This window comes from Talpa occidentalis, unplaced genomic scaffold (genome assembly GCF_014898055.3).
Source record: "Talpa occidentalis isolate TD23 unplaced genomic scaffold, MPIMG_talOcc4v2.1 talOcc4.8, whole genome shotgun sequence".
Taxonomy (NCBI): Eukaryota; Metazoa; Chordata; class Mammalia; order Eulipotyphla; family Talpidae; genus Talpa; species Talpa occidentalis.
Genome location: NW_023605194.1, coordinates 18,194,955 through 18,216,438, shown reverse-complemented (window position 1 = coordinate 18,216,438; position 21,484 = coordinate 18,194,955). Strand labels below are relative to the sequence as shown.

The window sequence follows — 21,484 nt, the reverse complement described above, 5'->3', positions numbered from 1 at the left end:
AAAGTATCCTAACTTCTGAAAACTCTAAAATGGGGACTCACTAGAGTAAATCAACACCAAGAAAAAGTTCTATTAAGGTAAACTTCTCAGGAATCATGCCTGTAAATAGTGAGGCTTCTGGGGCTCCTCAGAGTTCTGATCTGTTTCTAGGAGAATCTGGTTACTGAAGCCACAAAACACTACCAATGCCAACGGTCATGAGACCCATTTTCAGCTTGGCCCTTCCCATATTAAAGGTCGACAATGAGAGGGAAACTTTAACTCTGAGAGTCTAGGCAAGCAAGCACTTGTTCTCCTACCCCCAACCCACCATGGGAGTGTCAATAGGTACAGCCTTTTGGATAGACAATCAGACCAAAAACTTAAATGCACATGCCCTCTGCTCCAACAATTCCTTTTTTAACAGCCAATCTCATAGAAAAGTTTATATAAGTTCACAAAGACAGTTGTGCAAAAATAGCAATACTATTGTCAGAGCAAGTTAGAAATAATATAAATGCCCATCAGAAAGAAGTGGTTAAAAGCATATGGCAAGTTCCTATAATGTGGAATGCCATTCAGATGTTAAAAAGAATGAGGCAGATTTATAAGAAAATGGTGAGATGCCTGTGATGGGCTATTCTGACACCCAGAAATGTTGCTGAGCATTATTTAGAGCAGTGGCACCCAGCTGTCCTAGGAGACAGTTGCCAATGCCTGGAGACATTTCTGGTTGTTACCAGTGGGAGGGCTGTTAATAAGATTTAGTGGGTGAAGGCCAGGGGTGCAGTTAAACATCCTGCAATGTATAGGGTAACCCACCCAAAACAGACTCACCTGGCCCAAACAGTGCTGAGGTTAAGAAATTCTGAGTTAGAGAATGATCATACTGGTTTGTAAACAAAAAAGCCACAGCAGCACATATACTTATAAGTGTGCATTTGTAAATGTCTATGATATGCTGTTACAAGTGGTACTTGAGGAAAGATAGGGTTGACTTTTGCTCTTGAATTTATATACCTCCTTAATGATTTTTTTAAAAAAGATTTATTTATTTATTTATACAAGCACTGGGCACAGTCAGAAGAGCAGGAGGGTGAGAGAATTCACCAGAGCCAGAGTGGGCAACATAACAGGCAGACTGACAAAATACACTGCTGAGGGGAGCAACAGGTGTGGCAGGAGAATTCTGCGTGCCATGTGGGACCCTCACCGGTGGCCGGGAATAGAATCGGCGCTACCGAGGCTGTGGGCAGCCTCGCAGCCCAGCACTCAACCGCTGCGCCACCAGGGGAAGCCCAATGATTGACTTTTTTAAAAAACAAAAATTATCCTTAATACACACACACACACACACACACACACGTGTAATTGAAGCTACAAAGAAAACAAAAATTAAGTTGTAAGTCTCTTACATAGTACAGGTTTTCAAAACTACCATCTTTCTGGAAAATGAGTCCTTTTTCCTGCAGCAGCTTTATAGCATTCTTAAATATACGATGAATGGCTTTGGATGTGGTATCATTCTTAAAATCCACCTGTAGGAAGAGGAAAAAGATAAAACAAGCACGTCTCATCTGAGAGCAGCTCCCTAGACTGACTTGTTTATGAATTCATCCAACAGGCTTTTTATCTGCTGAGTCAAAAAAATTCAGGTATGCACTAGCCTAGCAGGATAGTATTTAAAGAACACTGGGAAGTTTGCTCTGGCAGGACAGTCCTTGGTAACCATTTCACGCCTTAGTTGTGATATTTTTTAAGTACAAATTCAATGATATAAAATGGAAAAATCAAAGCGACCATCTTTGCTTTTTTATATAACTAAAACACTGTATTCATATTAGCCCATTTTTTTTCATTAAAATTGTAACTATATATAACCTTTTCCTAAGGAAGTCAAAGAATTTTACATACATTGAAATAATTTGGTGGTTCTAGCAAGAAATATTAAACAGTCTCCTTATTTTAATTGGGGGACAACAGAGGCCAAGAGCTATGCAGAGAACTGTCGAGGCCAAAGGTGGAAGGGGGTACTGGAAGGGAGCAAGACCACCAGGAAGAACCTCTGTTGTACTCAGGGGTGGGGCACCTCAATTTCAGTATTTCTTTCCTTTCCTAAGAGAAGGGTTTGCTGAGAGAGATTCCAGGCATCCTGGCTCTTATTCCAAGAAGTCCAGTCTTCAGCTGCTCCACCATGATTTATTACACTGTGTGCTTCGGGAGTGAGGAACTCTGTTGTTCATCTTGGCCATCCCCTCCCTGGCACAGAGTGGGTGACCAACACAGTATCTGTGTCATGAATTAGAGGTTGTATCCTTATTATTTCATTTTAGTTCACCCTGGAAACAAGGAAAATGGTGAACCACCATTGTCCTTCTGGGTATAGATCTATTTCTAATGTGACAGAAATTCTGTCCAGCTATTAAAAAGATCAAACTCCAAGAAATGTGGCTTCCAAAAAAGTGTTTGAAGGCAAAGTGCTGCCTCTACTGAGAGGCACTATGAAGGTTAACTGGGCAGCAGCCATAGATGAAGCAAGTACTGGACACCTGCCAGTGACATTTCCTCCAAGTGACCAGCAGAGGAAAGCACCCTTCGAATGGTCTCAAAGGCTGGCAGTGCCATCTCTGAAGGCCTCCCTGACAGGCACTGCTTTAATCTAATAGAGCTGAGTGAGTTTTGCAAACACATCCTCTTGGGTTGGAGAGCAGAGTCTAAAGCTTTTAATTAAATGAACTGTCTAAATTTTCACACTTCACAAAACAAGCTGGAGAAGCTGGTCATTAGAGTATTAGAGCCTAAAAATGGATAAACATCTTCAGATTATGATAGCCTCTCAGAAGGGAGGCCAAGAACTATGTGGTGACTCCTACAGGCAGAAAAGGAAGCTGAATGTGTAGCAATTACAGCCACACATCTTTTTACTCTGGGGATCTCAAGCGATGCTGTTCAACTTCCATTTCATATATGAATGCTCTTACTTAGAGGGAGCACAATCGACCAAACATAGCAATCCCACAGAGCTTTATAACTACTTAATCTTTATAATCTAAGGAGACTCACATTCTTTAGTCAATTTAATATAAGAATCCTAAGGCTCAAGTGTTATATTTCTTACCGAGACAGAATTAAACTAGGAACTAACTAGAAATGATTGCCATGTTATACCAGTCATTTTCACGGGGATATACTGCCCAGCATGGCGATGACAGTTAATAATACTGATTTGTATATTTTAAAGTTGTTAATATTATAGATCTCAAAAGATCTCATCACAGGAAAAAATTTTTCGTAACTACATATGATGATAGACGTTAACTAGACTCGGTGTGATCATTCTTCAATGTATACAAACATCAACTCATCATGTTGAATACCTGAAGCTAATATATTTTGATTATACATCAATCAAAAAAGAAGTGATTTTTGGTTCTCCCCAAAAGATGATGCAGATTTCATAAGATCAAGCAGCAATAAGAGAATGTGTAGGCCTGTGAGATTAAAAGCACAGTTCCAGCTGTAACCAAGGACCCACCAGAAAAGGTTCTCTGAAAATAGAGACAGTATGTGAAGCTTCCTTCCCAAACACCACTTGCCTCCACTGACCTGAGGACCTATTTCCCTGCTGGCTATAAAGACACAGTCTCAAGGGAAAAGCCTCCAATCTTCTCTTCTAACCACTTTTTCCTGGCCTGGGATTTGTGTCTTTCTTGTCTTTTTCTAAAGAGCCATGACAAACTCATCCAACTCAGGAAAACGAAACTGCTCAGAGACAAAACAGAGACTGGCTGAACGAGCTGGGCCTCAGCAGACCTCTCATCTCAGGTCAGGAACTGGGTGGATCTCTGAAATATATATAGTCTTCACTCCCAAACAAATTCAACATTTATTCAGCTGTCAAAGAAACAATAGTTTTGAAAGGTCTGCTTATCATGTTTCTGGATTTGCTAAGAAGGGCTACTATGGAAAAAAGGGGGGGGGGAACATTCAAAGCCAACCTCCCCCTGCCTTGAAATTAGAACACTGCCACAATTAGTTTTCATTAAGCTATCATCTGTATAACAACTGAGAGTACCAATGGATCTAGGGTTTCACCATCATGATAGAGCATCCTTAGTCTCCCAGGGTTTTATTATGTAGAATTCAATTCAATGTCAATAACTCTCCCAACCAGAGCTAGGTGAAGGAATAATCCATAACTGACAGAAAATAGTTTCCAAAGACAAAAAAAGTAAAGTGCCACATTCATTTCTTTGTACATAAAGCACTGAGCTGACACAAGTTTCTGCTCCAAGCATTTTCCAGAAGCTCTTGTGCAAAAAGTTCCCCATGGATCCTTCTGAATAGTCTTCAAAGAGTCCTCAGCTCTGGCTACTTAATTGTAGCTACTGCAGAAGAGCTGGTTCACTGGAGGAATGTGTTTTTTGCTAAACTTTAAAGTTTCCTTCCAAACATGCTGACAGGAAATCTTAGGAAGCCAAGTTGGCATCGAGCCGCCTCTAAATGATTAAATGGGAAGGTCAATCTTGCTGTCAGCAGACAGCTGGGGAGCTGCGACTGTTTAGGGGCCCCGGTGGCATGGAACAAAGCGGCAGTCGTGACCTTCTCCACTTGGGTGTTTCCTGAAACCTGACCCCTCATCTCCGCCTATAAAATTGTGGGTCACTGGGCACACAAGCCTGGTGCCAGGAAGAGATAATTAGGTTCACGAATGAAACTGAGAAGCAATGGTCATGACTAGGAGGTCAGGGTGGGGGACCTAGTATCTGTTCCACCAGAATCATCAAGAACAACACGTTACCTAATGAAGGTATCCCCAGCAGCCCTGGTGAAACATCTGAAGGCTCAGCAATGAAGAGAGTGGTTAAATAACAAGACATATAACAAAACAGTATTGTAAATCTCTATATTCTACTAGGGAAGGCTCTACAAGACATGCTGTTCAAAATATAAGCCATAAATATGCTACAGGTGGCCTCTGATATATGATAGTTCCACTTAAGATTTTTCAATTCTATGATGGTGTGAAAGTGATGTACATTAAGTAGAAGCCAAAATTTGAATTGTGATCTTTTCCTGGACTGGTGACATGTGGTGTGACACTTGTGGTGCTGGAGAGTGGCAACAAGCTGCAGCTACCGGCCAGCTGTGAGATCGAGAAGGCAAACAACCTCCTACCCGAGATTCTGAAGCCTCATCAGAAGAGAAAAACTGATGACTCTGTCACTGCAACATCCCCATCTTCCAGCAATTAATTTTAGCTCAATGCCTTATTCTTCAGGTCCAGGGTGCTTTCACCGGTGCACGCTAGTGCTGGGAACCCAGGCCATTCTGGCTTCCCCTTTCAGTGCAACATTCAATAATCTGCATGAAACGTTCCATAAAGGGGCTTGTGTGTTAGAGGATTTTGCCCACTATAGGCTACTGCAAGCATCTGAGCAATTTAAGGCAGAAGAGGCTAAGCTGTGGTATTTGTAGGTTAGGTGGATTGCGTGCATTTGCTATTTGACACTGTCAGCCTATGATGGGTTTATCAGGACAGGACCCATCATAAATGGGGGAAGATCTGTAGCATTTAGCACACTACCATTTGTATAAAAAGTGAGGGATACAATTACTATAATTTATATATGCATATACTATCTCTGGAAGGATACTGAGACCAGTAATGATATTTACCTATTGGGGAAAGAAGTAGGAGGGAGCATGGGAAGGAAACTTATCTTTAACTAGATATTACTGGAATTATTTCAATTTTAAAAAACATTCATTCTTCTATTAACAAATAATTATTGAGAACCTACATGATGACAGACCTGTTTTAGGCCATGACTCTAAAGAGCCAAGAATAAGACAGACAAGATGTCTGATTTTATAGAATTTGAATTCTGGGAGAGGAATAGGTAGGCAAAAAATTAATACCAGTGTCATGAGATGTAGAAATAGGGTGACAACATAGGGAAGAAGCAGAGGGACTTCAGAGCAAATGGTCTGGGAGGGCAAGAAGGTGACATTTAAGCTGAGATCACTCCCTGGTGGAATAAATGAAATAAATGTAGGTCATTTTACAACAAATATCCTAAAAGGTGCAGTGGGAGAGAGAGTTTAAAACAAAAGTCTCAAACAATTCTTAAGAATTCTTGGAATTAATTCCAAGCAAACAGTAAACACCAAACAGCATAAATTTACCTGTTACTCCAGGGGTGGGGAAAAAAAGGGGGCAACTCTTTCCAGGAGAAATAAAAAATTACTTAACTGTTCCTTACAATTTCTACTTATAAACCAGACTGAATGTTACTTGGTTTTTATTTATACTCCTAAAACACATCAGGTTAATGTTATTCTGAAAAAGAGACAAGTCATTCAAATCCTTTGTTTGAAGTGCCAGAATCATCTTGCTCATCAATATAAAATACCAGATGGATAATTACCTTTTCTCCTCTACTTCCCTTCATCTGGATTCTGCTAAGACTAAATACCCACCTCCAGAAGTTCTAAGAAGTACCACCATCCTTAGACTATTCTCTTTCTTTCTAACCAAAGATTAAGATTAATGAGGCTAAGTAAGGGGAGTTTGGAAAGGGAGGTCCAATCTCATTTCAAATTCTTAGTGGTCAGTGACCTTTCCAGAACAGAAAAAACACATGGCAGAACCATAACCCCTACTCCCCGAGTCCACCTGCCAGTCTAACACCCGTCACATCCACCCACACCCCTCAGCTGCAGATCTGGGGGATGCTGCACTTACTTGGTTGGAACAGGCACTGTGAATCACAGGTTGATTGGCAAGGGAGAGCAGCGCCTCCTCCATTTCCAACTCCTGCTGGTAAAAGGCGTGCACTCTCTTTTCCAAGAGGAATTCTTTGGCTTTTTCACTCAGCAAACTCGTAAGACTGTCAAGGTCCAGAGTACTTGGGTTGCTGTTGGGGGCAGGTTTTAAAGAACCTTTCAGGAAACTATTACCTCTGTTCCTTTTGGATGTGCATAAAAAAAACTGAGCTAGTCAGTGCAACACTATATTGGTGCTTGCTTTTGACAAAGGGCAACTGATATAGTGAACACAGAGATAGAACTATGGGAACTAACAGATATTTGTGATGGATCAAGGAAAAAAGTCAAGCTGGGGAAGGGTATGTAAGGGATAGGCCTATTTTTGTAAAAAAACAAATGACAACCCACAAAATACGTGGGTGAATATTCATATGTTTGTATGCACAGAAGACAAAAATCTGAAAGGATCCACATCAATCTAGGAACAGCAGTAACCTCTGGGGAATGAAACTGAGGTGGACGAGAACTTTCGCTTTTGACTTCATACAAGTCATAGTTCGTTTAGTCAATATATTTTTTTGGCATATATAATATATACAAATATTTATAACCATTAAAAATTGAAAAGTCTCCTTTCTATTGGTTCTGTCTCCTTCCAGAGCTCTTGTCTTGAAACTTAAACTGCAAACACACATAGTGTTACTCCTGGGCCCACCCTGCCATCCGGGTTCCCATTGCCTGGCTTTCTGCTAGGGTTGCAGCTTCAGTGATAAGACAACTTACCTTAGTGCCTTTTCCTTCTCGAGGGCTGGGCTGCAGAAAGGCTGGTCATAGATTCTCCTGTAGAGCATGGGCAGCTCCTGCATCCTTGCAATTTGAATGTTGCACACTGGATCATCCACTTTATCTAACAAGCCACGGGGGGAAACATGCCATAGAAATTAGAGATAGGCTCCACCCCAAGTCCAAATTGCTACTAGATGATAGCAAAGCAGGCACTTAAGAGAATCTCTGTCCTGTGTAGCCAGCGGTTAGTCTAGCACTAGATGGTTCCCAGGGATCCCATGAGAGGGAATGCAATGGCAGGAGCTGACAGGGTCAGGGGAAGGCACTGGGGACACATCTCTTATGGGTAGATGGCAGGGGTTGACCTTGAGATTTCCAGCTGAAAACTGGCTGGCACAGTGCAAAGGGCATTACTCAGAAGATGCAGGACGGTCATATTTCTGATAAGCTGTTTTCTGTCAAAGTTAATGGACTCAATGGGGTGGAAGAACTCTCCATCATTTTGCAGAATATGAACACTGCTCCAGGGGTTTCATGCTTTGAACCTCAAGGCACTTTAGAAACTATGCGGTCCAAATAAATTTTCTAATTCTATACAATAAATCCTTTGTTTTTGTCCCCATTTTACTAATAGTTACTTCTCTTGAAAATAAAGCTAATAAATGCTGATTTTTCTAAAGCAATATAATCACCTCCATTCAATACAGTTCAATCTTTTTAGCTGAACTTTTTATTAGTTTGACTTATAGCTAAGCAAGAGTTTACTGGGTACATAACCGACCAACAACTAACTGGCAGTCATATCTTGTACTTACAATAAATAGTGGCACGAATTTCTCGCTCTTCTCTGTACGTGCGGACATAACCTCTGATCCGGATAATGTCCCCAATTTCTATCTTCTTTCTCTGCTCAATGGTCTCTTGCAGCTTCTTGAGCTGTGAGGTTAAGCTCAGTTCTCTAGCACTTGGCACAGCTACAGTTGTTATAACCAGAAAGGAGAGAAAGGCATAACTCAAGCACGACTATAGGATAGTTTTGGAGTAAGACCAACACAAGATATTTATTTATTTTATTTCTGATTGGTTGCTCTACTATAAAAAATCTGCACCACCTTTAAAATTCTCTACTGAATAAAAGGTACAAGCTACAATTATTCAAAAGTGGAGAAAAAGGAATGGAGAGTGGAAGGAGGCTTGATAACCCAAGGGTTGAGCTTGGACATACTGTCTGGTACCCTTGTATCATCAGTGTGGTGAAAGGGCTCTGTGTGGTCCTGAGCTCTGGATTCTGTAAGGTTCAGCCAGGGTTGGGGGCAACAGCTCTAAATAATCCTTTAATGTGTCTTTGCAGGGAGACAGAGGTCTGGCATTACAGGAAAGGCTACCCAAGAGTTTCCATTTGTGGTTTTGGTTTATAGAGCAGGTAAATTCACCTTAGGCTGAATTCCCACCTAAGTACTCAATACTCTAACTTTTCATCTTTGTTGAGTAAATAAGCTAATCTCAGTATCTCTCTCTCCCTCCCTTCTACTCCCTCCCTTTCTCTCTCACCATTTAAATAATACACTTAAGCAACTTCATTCTAAATGATTTCTAAATGAAATTCTAAATGATTTCTGCCACTTAAATTTACTTCTAATTGTATTAGTTAAATACTAGCAAGAACAGCCATGAATGTTTGGGAAATACAGGTGCTGTTTCAAGGACTTTATAATGTATGAGCATCTAATCCACACAACCACTTCTATTATAGCCCCATTATATAGATGCAGAAACTGATTCACAGAGTGGTCATGTGCCTTGCCCAAAGTAAAACAATTTAGCAACAAAGCAGGTGCTTGAACCCAGCAGGTGCTTGAACCCAGGAAAACACAAACAGGTTTATAGCTTGGTACATATTGTCAGAATATTTGCCAGAAAAAACAATCTCAAGCACTCTCTTTTTATGAGGTGTGAGCAGCAATGCAAGCATGCTTGAGGTTCCTGCACCATCTTCAGTCACTTTTAGATTTTTAATGCCTTAAAAAATGTGATTCCATAATGGTTTATTTTGCTTTTAAATTGCCAGAGAGAGGCTGTGTGGTTTTATATAAGATGATCTACTCTCTGTATTTCTTTATAAGTTCTTCATCTCTTCTGAATACTTTTGTTAATTTCTGAAAAAATTTTAGGGCAGCTTTATCAGTTATGCCTTTTACATCCACACTATCCACTCTTCTCATTTCATTGTTTTCTTTCTTATGTTTATTTGATTTCATTTTATTACATAAATGTTTAGGAAAATCTAAATCTTTTAGTGTATCACTCTTGTCAGTGGGTTATTTTAAGCAACCCTTTTTTTAAAGGGTTAAATAGCTCTAAATTAACCTGTAAAATGTCTTTGCACGGAGACAGAGGTCTGGCATAAGGGTAAAGGACACCCAAGAGTTTCCACTTGCAGTTTTGCTTGTGGGGAGAAAGATTCACCTTAGGCTGAATTCCCACGTAAGTACTCAACACCTTAATCTCTCACCTAGTTGGGTAACTAGGCTAATCTCCTCTCTTTCTCTCCCTCACTCCCTCTCTTTCATTGCCCCTTCACTGCTTCCTTCCACTTTTCTCCCTTCCTCACCACTTAAATTATAAGCTTCACCAACTTGATATTTTAAAAATATTCTTGTGTACCCAAACTAGCGACATTGGTTAAATGCTTAGTATTTTCTACTGCTATACCCTCCCTAGTTCATCATATACTAGGATTCCTATGATGGAATGAATCTCTCTTTTGGTCTGTTCACCAAATTTTCAGCTTTTGAATCTGATACCACTTAGATAACCATAGTTTTGTAAAGTGCAAAGGTATTACTTTCCTTTTAACACATCTACTACACCAAGGGCAAGAGCAGTGCAGGGAGAGCGCTGTGTATCCAGTAACCAACAGCTAGGAATCTAGACACAATCAGCTCGAATGCTACTCAGTTTACTAGGTTTCTTCAGAAAATACCCAAGTATTACTTTTTAAAAGGTTATTCCATCTGTGTTCTGTTCCCCAAGTCCTTGTCTCCTTAGGCTGAATTCTAAGTGTACTTACAAATTTCACTGCCATTATTCAGACAATATAAATGATAAGCAATGATTCATCTAGCATGGCTGAAATGGTCAGATGGACGGCTGGTCTGAGAAAGGGAGGCCCAGCTTTCATTTAAAAGGTGAGCCAAGTTGCCGAGGGAAGGGCTCAAGCTGTGTAATTTAATGAGCGTAATGAGATGGCTGGAGCCTGACAGAATTTCATTTTAAGTAGCCTATTCCTCCTTGAAAGATAAACCCGCTCTAAAATTCTAATATTAAGGGCCAAGCTTTCTTAACTTTTCTCATAAGCTTAAGTTCAAATGGTACATTCAATGTGACATTTATAGGAGTTAATATTATATTCTTATTCCTTAACTGACTGGAACAAGATTTTGACTGAGACTAAATTTTGTTTAAAAAATTAGTCTTCCCTGGCCACTTCCCAGTGGAAAGTTTTTAAGCTGCGGGCAATAAAATTAAAAGGAGAGAATAGGCTAGTAAGGAACAATGTTAAAATATCACTTTTTATGTGAGAATCATTTTCAGATTTTCTCCTTATACTCTTACCTTCTCTCATCAGTCTTAAAGCCATTGCCAATTAAGGTTAGCCTCTGTGACTACTCTTCTATGTATCCATGTGCAAACATCTCAAAACCTAACTCAAGATTAATAGGCATTTTATCTAAATAAGAATTATATAAAATTTCCGTTAATGTCATTTCTTAAAAAAAGTTGATTTTGAAAATTTAACAATGCCTGAAACAGGGGTCTGCAAACTATAACCCACGGGCCATCCCATGTGTAGCCTGCCTCTGTAAGTAAGTTTTAATGTAACAAAGCCATGCCGTTTGTTTACGAACATTGTTTATGGCTGCTTCTGTATTGAATAGTATTGAATAGCCCATTGGAGGCTCTAGGGCCCACAAAATACTTATCTGGTCCTGCACAGGAAAAGGTTTCAGCCTTGGTCTGAAACTGTTATATACATTCAAATGACACCTTCTGATTGAAGAAAGAGAAAATACTAGTACTCTCACCTGCAAATCATTTCAATACCCTGGACATATATGAAACTCATCTCATTTGGGCCTCCATGGTGGTGAGGGGTTAAAGTATCAGCACTGTCAAGCTCTCACCAGCACTGCGATGTAAGTTTGATCCCTGGCCAGGGAGCTACCCACATGGTGCAGCAGACCTCTTCTGTCTCGCCCGCTGCTCCCCTCAGTGGTGTATTTCAGTAGATCTGCCTGTTCTGCTCCCCTCTCTGTCTCTGTTGAATCCTCCTATCCCCTCACATCTCTGGTGTATATTCCAGTTCTTGTATGCATAAATAAATAAAAATAAATCTTTTAAAAAACCCTCATCTCATTTGGTCAAGTAAGCATATATCTTGCTTGTGAGCTAACTGCATGAAAACCTGCTGTATTCTTTATTTTTCTGTTTTTTTTTTTAAAGATTTATTTATTTTTATACAAGAACTGGGGTACAGGCCAGATGCGCGGGAGGGTGACCTCTACACTGGAGATGGAGCAGGGAACAGAACAGGCAGACTGAAGAAATACACTGCTGAGGGAGCAGCAGGCGAGACAGGAGAGGTCTGCTTCACCACGCGGGATTCTCGCCGGCCAGCCGGCCGGGATCAAACCCATGCTGCAGAGGCTGTGGACAGCTTCACAGTGCGGTGCTCAATCCCCTGCGCCACCAGGGAGGCCCCTGTTTCTTGTTTTTTTAAAATCTACAAGGCTTCCTAAGCAGAGCGAACTACTGATTTAGGAGTTCCCAGATTAGGAAATACCAAACTTATGTGAACTGATGGCCAAATTCTAAACATAAATACATCAGAAAATTAAGCAAAGGAGTGTTCTGCTGGTCTGTACAGTCACAGCAGGAAGCTGAGATTCTGACAGTTGACTGGCAGAAAGGAAAGAGCAAACCACTGTAAGTGTTAGATATTCTCACAACATCTTACACAAGGAGAGGGACACCACTGGTCTGAGCAGGCCATCTTTACTGCTTCACCCCACTGTGCACAGGACTTCACTGTGCCAAAGTGAGAAAAAGGAGGCCCCAGGTTCTGTATCTCCTCAAGAGCCAAAAATGATATTATGGATAACAAAAATGTTATTATGCATATTATGCATTACAATGCATATATTTGTGATATTATCAATTTAAGCAGCTTTAAAACATACTTAAGAACTATTAAAATATACTAAAAAATTTCAAACACTGTTTTAGTTATCGTTAATGGATTTAATATACGATTTTAAGTCCTCTTTCAGTTTATATCATTTTTTTTAAAGATTTATTTATTTATACATATAAGAACTGGGGTACAGGCCAGAGGTGTGGATGGTGAGAAGATTCACCAGAGACAGAGTGGGGAACAGAACAGGCAGACGGACCGAAGTGCACTGCTGAGGGGAGCAAAGGCCAAGTCAGGAGAGGTCTGCTGCGCCATGTGGGTTGCTCCCTGGCCGGCCAGGGAATTGAACTCATGCTACAGTGGCTGCAGATTGCTTCACAGGTTGTATCTTAACCCTCAGCGCCACCAGGGAGGCCCAGTTTATATCATTTATTATGTTAGTATTATTGTGAGCATAATATGAACTTCTAAATAATAAACAGTATATTATTTAACATCAAAGGAATTCTATCTTACCTTCTTATCAGTCTCAGAATTCCTGGTATATTTGTCTGAACAAAAAATTCACGTCATTGCAGCTCAGAAGTTAGTAACAATCATGTAGAAGGAAGTCTTCAAAATCTTTATAAAAACGTTTACCCACTTGTGAATCAAATGTGGTCAAGTGATATGCCTGGAGCAAGGTGATTCTGACTTGACCAGCAATTACCTAAAATATCCTGACGTGTGTAATAATTGGTATGGTGAAAATGAATTGCTGGAATTTCCAATAACCCATTCACAATCCTCTAGGTTTAGGTGGAAATAAGCACCAAAGTAATGGGAGAAATAAAAACAACTGGCTCCCTGGCGGTGTCACTTTGCAGAGTGGCCAAATAAACCCCTGCCAGTGCTTTCAGTTGGTCAATGTAATTCACAAGTGGATAAATATGAAAAATTAGCATTGTGGCTAAATTAGTAAAATAAAACCCCCTGATTAGTTGCAAAGAAAAGGAAAGCATGACAAATAAAATTACCTGATGAAGACTCAGTATCGTCCAGTTTTTTCCAGCAGATGCAGTTTATAACTCCAGTGCTATCATCCACTGTGACAGAAGCATAAAAGGGTAGATGACAGATTTGGACATTGCTGGGACAGTTGGAGAATTAGCACATCATCACTGCATTCAGCCTTACCAAAAGATGGCATTTTTAATAGCCTGGTTGGGCAAATCCCTTGTCAAGCCTTTGTTTCATTACAGAATAGGTCGCCCCATTATCTGCACAGGTCAATGTCATACATGAACCTAGCAGAGGAAGTCAACATTTCACCTATCCTACCTCCAGGGTACAAATGGCTCTTGAATATATATTTTTCCTAGAAATGTTGTCCTCAGGGAGTGAAGTGCAAAATGCCAATGACTCTGCGCGCACACAGTCAGCTCTGCCCTCCTACCCTTGCACAAGATTGCATCATGGTCTGTGGTTGTGGCCCAGGCACTCAGCATGGCGCCTCCTGTCACTATTTGCTCTCTCCCTGGCTTGCTGACTTGCCAAGACAAAGCACCCTGAGTCTTTTGGCCTGGACTTTTCTTTGTGACAGTGCTTCTGCCCAGTCCTTTCCACTGCAGGATAAGTAAGGAAGTCAAGTATGTCATAGAAAGGCAAGGTTTTATTTTTATAATAGAAAATAATGAAATCTTGGTCACATAATTAATACTGATCTGGCCTACTTATTATCCCTAGTGAAAAAAAAAAATCAAAGAATCCCCACAGCACCTGCACTGTTAACTGCAGAGAAATTTGGAGATGTTTGCCATGGGATGGCAGGTGTTCTCTCGTTGCCTAATTTCTGACGAAATTACAAGAGAGGTTGCTAGGCATGGGATGAGTGGGCTTAATGATTTTGAAAAAAATCATCAGCTAGACTATTGTAAAAGCATATGAAAAAAATGAAGAAACAGTATTTCATTGTTGGTTTAAATCTGTGTTAAAAGCAGAAGACAAGAAGAATAGTTCTTATACTAAAATAAACTCTAGATGGGTTTAATTTTGTTAAATGCAAAACAGAAAGTATGGGTGAATATGTTTTAACTTTGGGCTGATAGTTGGTGGGGTTGGGAAGAGATTTCTTTAGCTGACCTAAAAATAAGAACCCATTTAAAAATAAAGTCTGAAATCTGATTCACTAAATACTAATACTATATAGCAGTTCCCCAAGTGATGGGTTAGTGTCTTAATGAATATAGAGTTCATACAAATCAATAAGGAAAGAGCAAGACTGTAGGAGAAAAAGTAGAAAAGAGAATGTACTGTATAGAAGATATAAAAATGGCCAATGAAGATATGTCTGTATGTTATATTCATTAGTTACCAGAAAAAAAACCAAATTTAAATAATTTCTCAACCATTAGAATGACAAATATTAAAAATACTGACACTCTCATATGCTGTTAGTAGGAATTTACATTAGCACCAAATTTCAAAAGAGCAAGTTTGGAAATATGCATCAAATTTTGAAAGGTATACACCCTATAACTTAGCAATTACTTCCAGTAATTCTTCCTGAGGCGCAAGACAGAACATATACACGGGGGAGGGGGGGTGTAAGTCTGCTTTAAGGCTGTTCATTGCAATATTGTTTACAGTGCTGAAGCTGGAAACAACCTAAATGTTTTAGGCATAGCATATGAGAATAAAAGTTATAATGAAAAACTATACTCATTGCTGTTAAAAGATATTCATGCCTCATTGAAAAACAGAAACCTTAAGTATAAACTATTTTATATAAAACATTAGTGTACTTTCACAGAAATGATTTTTTTAATAAAGTTTTTCTGTTATTCTATATTGTTATCTTTTTTTTAAGATTTATTTATTTTATGCATACAAGATCTGGGGTACAGGCCAGAAGTGCGGGGAGTGAGAGGATTCACCAGAGACAGAGTGGGGAACAGAACGGGCAGATCTGCTGAAATACACTGCTGAGGGGAGCAGCAGAAGAGACAGGAGAGGTATGCTGTGCTATGTGGGTTATCTTCCTGGCTGGGAATTGAACTCGTGCTGCTGTAGTTGCAGATAGCTTCATAGTGCTGAGACTCAATCCCTTGCGCCAACAGGGAGGCCCCAGAAATGATTTTTAAGACATTGAGATGCTAATAGTTTCTTTTGGAGAATGAGGATGGAATCTTACACACACTACTTGTCTGCACATGTCATACATGAACGCAGAACTATTTAAAATAAAGAAATAATTGTAACAGTTATATATCTATATTTTTCAATGTTAGGAACATGTTAGCAATAGTAGGAAGGAGAGTCAACCAATCATTGACACTGCTTTTGTCTGACCTGTTTCCTCCTTTTGCACTTAGCCAACGGATGTGGCTCCAACAGGGCCTCCTGATAGAGGACAGCATGGGCTCTATCCCAGCAGTCCTGAAATCCCAGTCCTGAAAGGGCAGGCTGCTTCAAATTCAACGTTCAGTGAAGTGGACCCTTCCATTCAATACATAAACTCCATGTCAGACACAATTGCTCTTACCTCCATAACTGTAGAAAGCATCTCTTTCTCTTATTGCAACAACAGTTCCCAAGATATCTACCTGTCTTATCGGATGCCCGTTGTAAAAATATACACCTGAAATTAAATAAACAAACAACAAAAGGCAAAGTCTGTATGATCACATTATCTGCTTCATTAAGTGTTAGCTATGGGGTGGAGGCAGGGGGTGGGAGTGGATGTCAAAAATCAGTGGCATGTTGTTTGCTCAAATTCCAGACTCAAGAACCAGCCCTCAACAAAGGGCAAGCCCCAAGAAGTTCTCATGTCTTTTCCTTAAGGGCCCTATGTAGAAAGCCTGGTGTTACAGCTGCTCCCATTAGTCTGAAAGGAGGAAGTTGCCCAAGTAGATGTTGCTGATGGGTATTTGCATGTGTGAGAATGAGATGCACTTAGGTTACAGATTACAACTCAAATACTTCTCTTTAAAATTCTATTTTCAAAACCCACACAAGAGATCTGGAGAAACTGAAGGACAAACTATGTCCACTGACACCACAGGGTGTCTGGTCTCAGGGACAGAACACAGAGGGACATCCTGGCAGCGATGAGTCCCTGACTCCAACTCGAGAGTCCAGTGTTGTCGGGGCTCCTGCAGTGTTTCCCTCCAGTGGTCCCCCAACATCTGTACCTGGACTCCCTATTTTGACTTAAGCTACTAATGTTGAGTTTCTGTCACCTGCAGCTAAAGAGTCCTTACTTTTTTGCTCCCCGTGATGGCAGAATTATTTACTTTCAGAAAGAGGTCAAAAACTTTAGTGATTCCCTTTAAAATAAACATATGAATTGTGAATAAAGAATCATTTATTATATCAGACATTTGGTCATCTCCTCTCTTGTCCCCCAAGTCTGATCAGAGGCTCGCTTCTCCGTACCCATAAGGCTGGGGCCTGTGAGCTGAACCCCATGCCCTCCAGAACCCCCAAAATGCCTCCCACGGGTGGTTCCTGTATAGATAAAAGTGCTGTAGATGAGTCACTCATAGCAGAGTCCCAAGAGATAGAGTAGTCTCTGAGTCTCAGTCAGAGAGATTCTAGAAAAATGAAATGGTCAAAAAAGTAAACGGTGGCAAATTAAGTCAAAACAAGAACACTTTTCCTCTTCATGGGCATATTTCCACAGATGACCAATTGGATTGGAGACCAGGCCCAGGGAAATGATGGGGGCCATGAGCTGAAATGGCATGGCCACATGAGGCAAGCAGTCAGTACCCTAAAGCAGAGCTATCCCTATCTAGGAACACTGGATTGAATAGAGACAAGCTGGTTCCACAGAAAATACTGAGACTTTAAGAACAGGACAAATTCAACTGACTTGTTGAGCTCTTATCATGAAATCCAGGGCTCTCAGGTACCAACTTTGGCCAGACCCTTCAGTCCTCCGCTCATGCCTGCCTGCACGGAGCAAACACAAAGGAGAGGGGGTACCACCTTGGTAGAAAAGCTCAGGCTTCTGTATGGCACAAGGGAAGTTCAAACTTGCCCCAGGGATGCAGGCAGTTCCCCCATGGAAGTGTATCCCATTATGATGCCTGACCAGCTTGTGTGCAGAGAAGGGCTACAGTACAGCATTGTTTTGCTGAAGGGCCAAGTGGGGCTCAGAGTGTCCTGAGGTTTAGACCAGAGCTCTAGCTGCAGTCAGCCCTCTCTGCTTCCCCAAGTGTACTGTACATGCACTATTACCTTCTATTTGTGCATGGAGCAAAGTTCCAGAAAACTGTTGGCCTCCCCCTCCCCCAGTCCAGCTTAAGGTCTGCCCTGGTTGCCAGGCACTGTTTGCACTAGCAACAAATACTACGGGTTCCACGTGGTGAGTGTGGCTCACGGGACACTGGCAACTGGAGGCAGAGCTGTGAGCCTTTTCAATTCAGGAAGGGCCTGCTCACTGCCCCATAATATCTTTTCAGAAGATCCTGGAGCCACTGTGGGGTATTGTGCTGTTGATGTCTGAAAGCTTGAGATAAGTCCCAGTATTCGTTGGGTCTCCCTAGGACACCCTGGTACGTGCAATTGTGGTTTTTATAGTGAAAAACTGACATTCTTTAACAAAGGGAAACGAACTGGTCAAAAGGTGTTCTATCCAGTCCAGTCTATGGAGAAGACCATGAGAAGAGTGGACAAATGACATAAGCCAGTGAAGTCCTCAAGTCACCTGTGATGGAGGCCAATCCTCCAATATCACACAGTCTGTGTTGGGCCACATTAATAAAACCTCTGATGAAATCTTTACTTAAGGATACAGGAGACTTTCTTGAAAAGGGAGCACCGCCCCCCCCCCCCAAGCTTTCATCTCATGGAGTAAGAAGGGCTCATCGTCAAGGATAGACACAATCACTCAGAGATGAAAAAAGAAAAATCTTTCCATTCACAAGTAACTGATGCAAAAACACCTTTTGTTATTTTTTAAAGGTATTCTTTGCTGTTTGCACATTCCTAAATTTTACACAATTTGCTTTTTTCTTTATGACAACCAAGCCAAACATAACAATACAAAAATAAAATCCTAGACTAGTGGCATTCCCCACCCCTCACAACCCTGAAGTGTAGTCTAAAGAAGCTTATTCAGTAAAATCATTGATGTCTGCTGTAACCATGAGGTTTCATTTTTTAAAACTAAATCTAAAACATTATCACTGTGATACAGTAAGTATCAGTGACCAGTTTTCCAGGTTTGTTGTTAATGCAGAATAAAATTCCTTACCCATGGGAAGAGTTAAGCCCCTATCATGCCCCCGATACTTCCTTGAGCATCTACAGAAGATCCTTAAGCAAGGCTGGCATTTGGGGTGAATTAATTTCTTCCCCAGAGGATGAGCTATGAAGAATACCAGGCTGTTCTGGAAAAAGAACAACTGTGAGGGAGGATGGGACTCCTTCCAAGGAAAAAACAGACCACTTCCAACAATAATTAGGAAACAAAGGTGTGGTGAAAAATCTGTACAAAAGGCTTTAGTGTAAGGTCATCCAAATATATTTATACATAGAACTGGAAACACACAAACGTCCTCTTATTAAATTAACTACTTCTGACTCATGGCTTCCTATTGATTCAAAGTAAAAGTTTAACCAAACTTTTCATTTAGCACAGCATACATGTGAAGATCCATCTACAGCTCTAGGATTTAAATCTACCCCAAACTATCCTTGTTATATTTTTAGGTAGGAACAGCCTATCTTTAGTAATCATCACTCTAATTTTTAAATAAAGTGATTTATTTGGTTTTACATTTATAATACTTTGTTGCTCCAATTATTATTTCTTGACAGCCCACTGTTGTAAGCACTGGGATTACATAAGTGAATGAGGCAGATGATGTCCTTCTTCCCATGGAGTTTATATCACTTTGATTCTGATTAATTAAAAATAAAACTCCACAAGGAAATAAGACATGGTTAATCTGTTTTTAGAAAAAAAATACCTGAGCTTTATAGGAGGTAAGTCACAAACCCTGGCCAGGTTAAGTGCACAGTTAGGGAAGGGAGCAAGGCCTAGGGATGCCTGGTCCAGTGAGTGCTTCATTAAGAAAAGGCCCATGGGGAAAAAACTGAGCATTTTTACACAGGAAAGACTTCAAGCAGGTAAAAAACATTCCACAGTACAAGTTACTCTACTAAGCATCTGTCAAAAATAATAAAGATTTATAAAATGTGGTATACAGACAGGAATACTATGCAGCCATGAAAAGGGACTAAAGCTTGCCATTTGTGACAACATGTGTGGACCTGAAGGGTATTATGGTAAGTGAAGTATGTCAGACAGATAAATACCATGTGATCTCACTTAGATGTGGCATCTGAAAAACTAAGAAAAGCATAACCAAATTCTTAGTTACAGAGAACACATTGGTGGTTTCTGGAGGGGGGTTGAGGACGGTGAAATGGGTACAAATTTCCAGTTATAAAATAAAATAAATCACAGGAACGTAGGGTAAGGCATGGGGCCCAAAGCAATAATATAGCAAATTTGAAAAATTTTTCTAAAAACAGATGAAAAAGACTTATTGTGAACATTTTGCACCGTATACAAATGTCAAATCATGTTTCACACCTGAAATGAATACAACATTGTATTCGTTGTAAAATGTATTTTACATTTTAAAAAAAGGTTCACACACTCTTTTTAACTTGCATAGAAATGAACCCATTCTATGGTCCAGGCGAGGTCATTTTCAAAGCTTGCAGCAGGGAAGACAGTTGGGGGACAGAGGGTGGGGTGCAGATGCAGCACAGGACATCCAACAGGCCAACCAGTCACATACCTGGCACCTGGGAGGATTCCTTCAGGTCCAGGATATCCCCGATGTAGAGTTTCGCAAAGGCCAGAAATACAGGATCCAAACCCCACAAAAGGGAAGGGGTTTCCTCTTCGCACAGCCTGAATTCAGATTGCATCAGGAGGCGAGGCTGTGGCTTCCAGCCAACCTTAGGAGGCTTCACGGACTGGAGGATCTAGCTGATATACACAAACATCAGGATGTGAAGCAGTTATAAAGGACTAAATTGGCATCGCCCCAAGCTGGTCCTAGTTGGGCATCCAGAACTCTGGGAGGGTTAAGTGCAGGAGTCCAAGTCTATCAAACTGCGGGTCTTGAGGAAGGGGCATTCCTCAGGTGAGCACCTGTGAGCTTCATAAGGCTCCCCCCCCCCCAAATCTCCACTAGCCACGCGAGCCTTTCCTTCCCCCAAAACATCAACTTCGAAACGGCTGAACACCCCCTTTCACTTTGGGGAGATGTCCATAAAGGCGTACCCTGCAAATGCTTTAATGGGTGGGGCCCTGGAATGAAGGGGTGCCCTCGAGGCCATAAACGTTTTGGAGCAGAGCAGGTGGCTCCCCCAGTTCTCCTGTCCCTGAACCTTCCGGTTTGCGGAAGGAGAACGGGAAAAAGGGGAAACGGAAGCCAAACCAGACCCACTCGCAGCCCCTCCCGCCGCGCCGCGCGTCCAGCCAGCTTTTCCCCGGGCGCGCAGGCAGGACGCGTCCTTCCGGCGCTGGAGTTCCGGCGGGAAGCGACGTCGGCCCCCGCGCCGCACGAACCCGCGAGTCCCGGCCGGGCTTCTCCTCCGCCCCGCCCCCGCCCTCCCTGCCCTCGGCCACGCCCCATCTCTCGCGAGGCCCCACCCCCACCAGCGAGGCTCCGCCCCCGGCGCACGAAGCCCCGCCCACACCCGCGCCCCGCCGCGGCTCCGCCCCAAGCTGTCTGTTCCAGGAGG

At 41.4% G+C, this 21,484-nt stretch overlaps 1 protein-coding gene across 4 annotated transcripts in view; it reads right to left on the bottom strand.

Moving 5' to 3' along the window:
* Nucleotides 1–21,228, bottom strand: part of STN1 (STN1 subunit of CST complex) — a 36,597-nt gene extending 15,369 nt beyond the window's left edge. For 3 of the 4 annotated variants that reach the window (XM_037495837.2, XM_037495838.2, XM_037495836.2), the window contains exons 1-8: nt 21,021–21,228; nt 20,530–20,723; nt 16,254–16,349; nt 13,747–13,815; nt 8,352–8,510; nt 7,534–7,657; nt 6,728–6,899; nt 1,395–1,517 (exon numbers count right to left, since the gene is read on the bottom strand). In XM_037495837.2, the coding sequence (XP_037351734.1) occupies nt 1,395–1,517; nt 6,728–6,899; nt 7,534–7,657; nt 8,352–8,510; nt 13,747–13,815; nt 16,254–16,349; nt 20,530–20,662 (876 nt within the window). In that variant the 5' untranslated portion in view covers nt 20,663–20,723; nt 21,021–21,228. The remainder of the gene's footprint in view (nt 1–1,394; nt 1,518–6,727; nt 6,900–7,533; nt 7,658–8,351; nt 8,511–13,746; nt 13,816–16,253; nt 16,350–20,529; nt 20,724–21,020) is intronic. The other variant, XM_037495839.2, reaches the window with a different exon arrangement.
* Nucleotides 21,229–21,484: the final 256 nt, after the last annotated feature.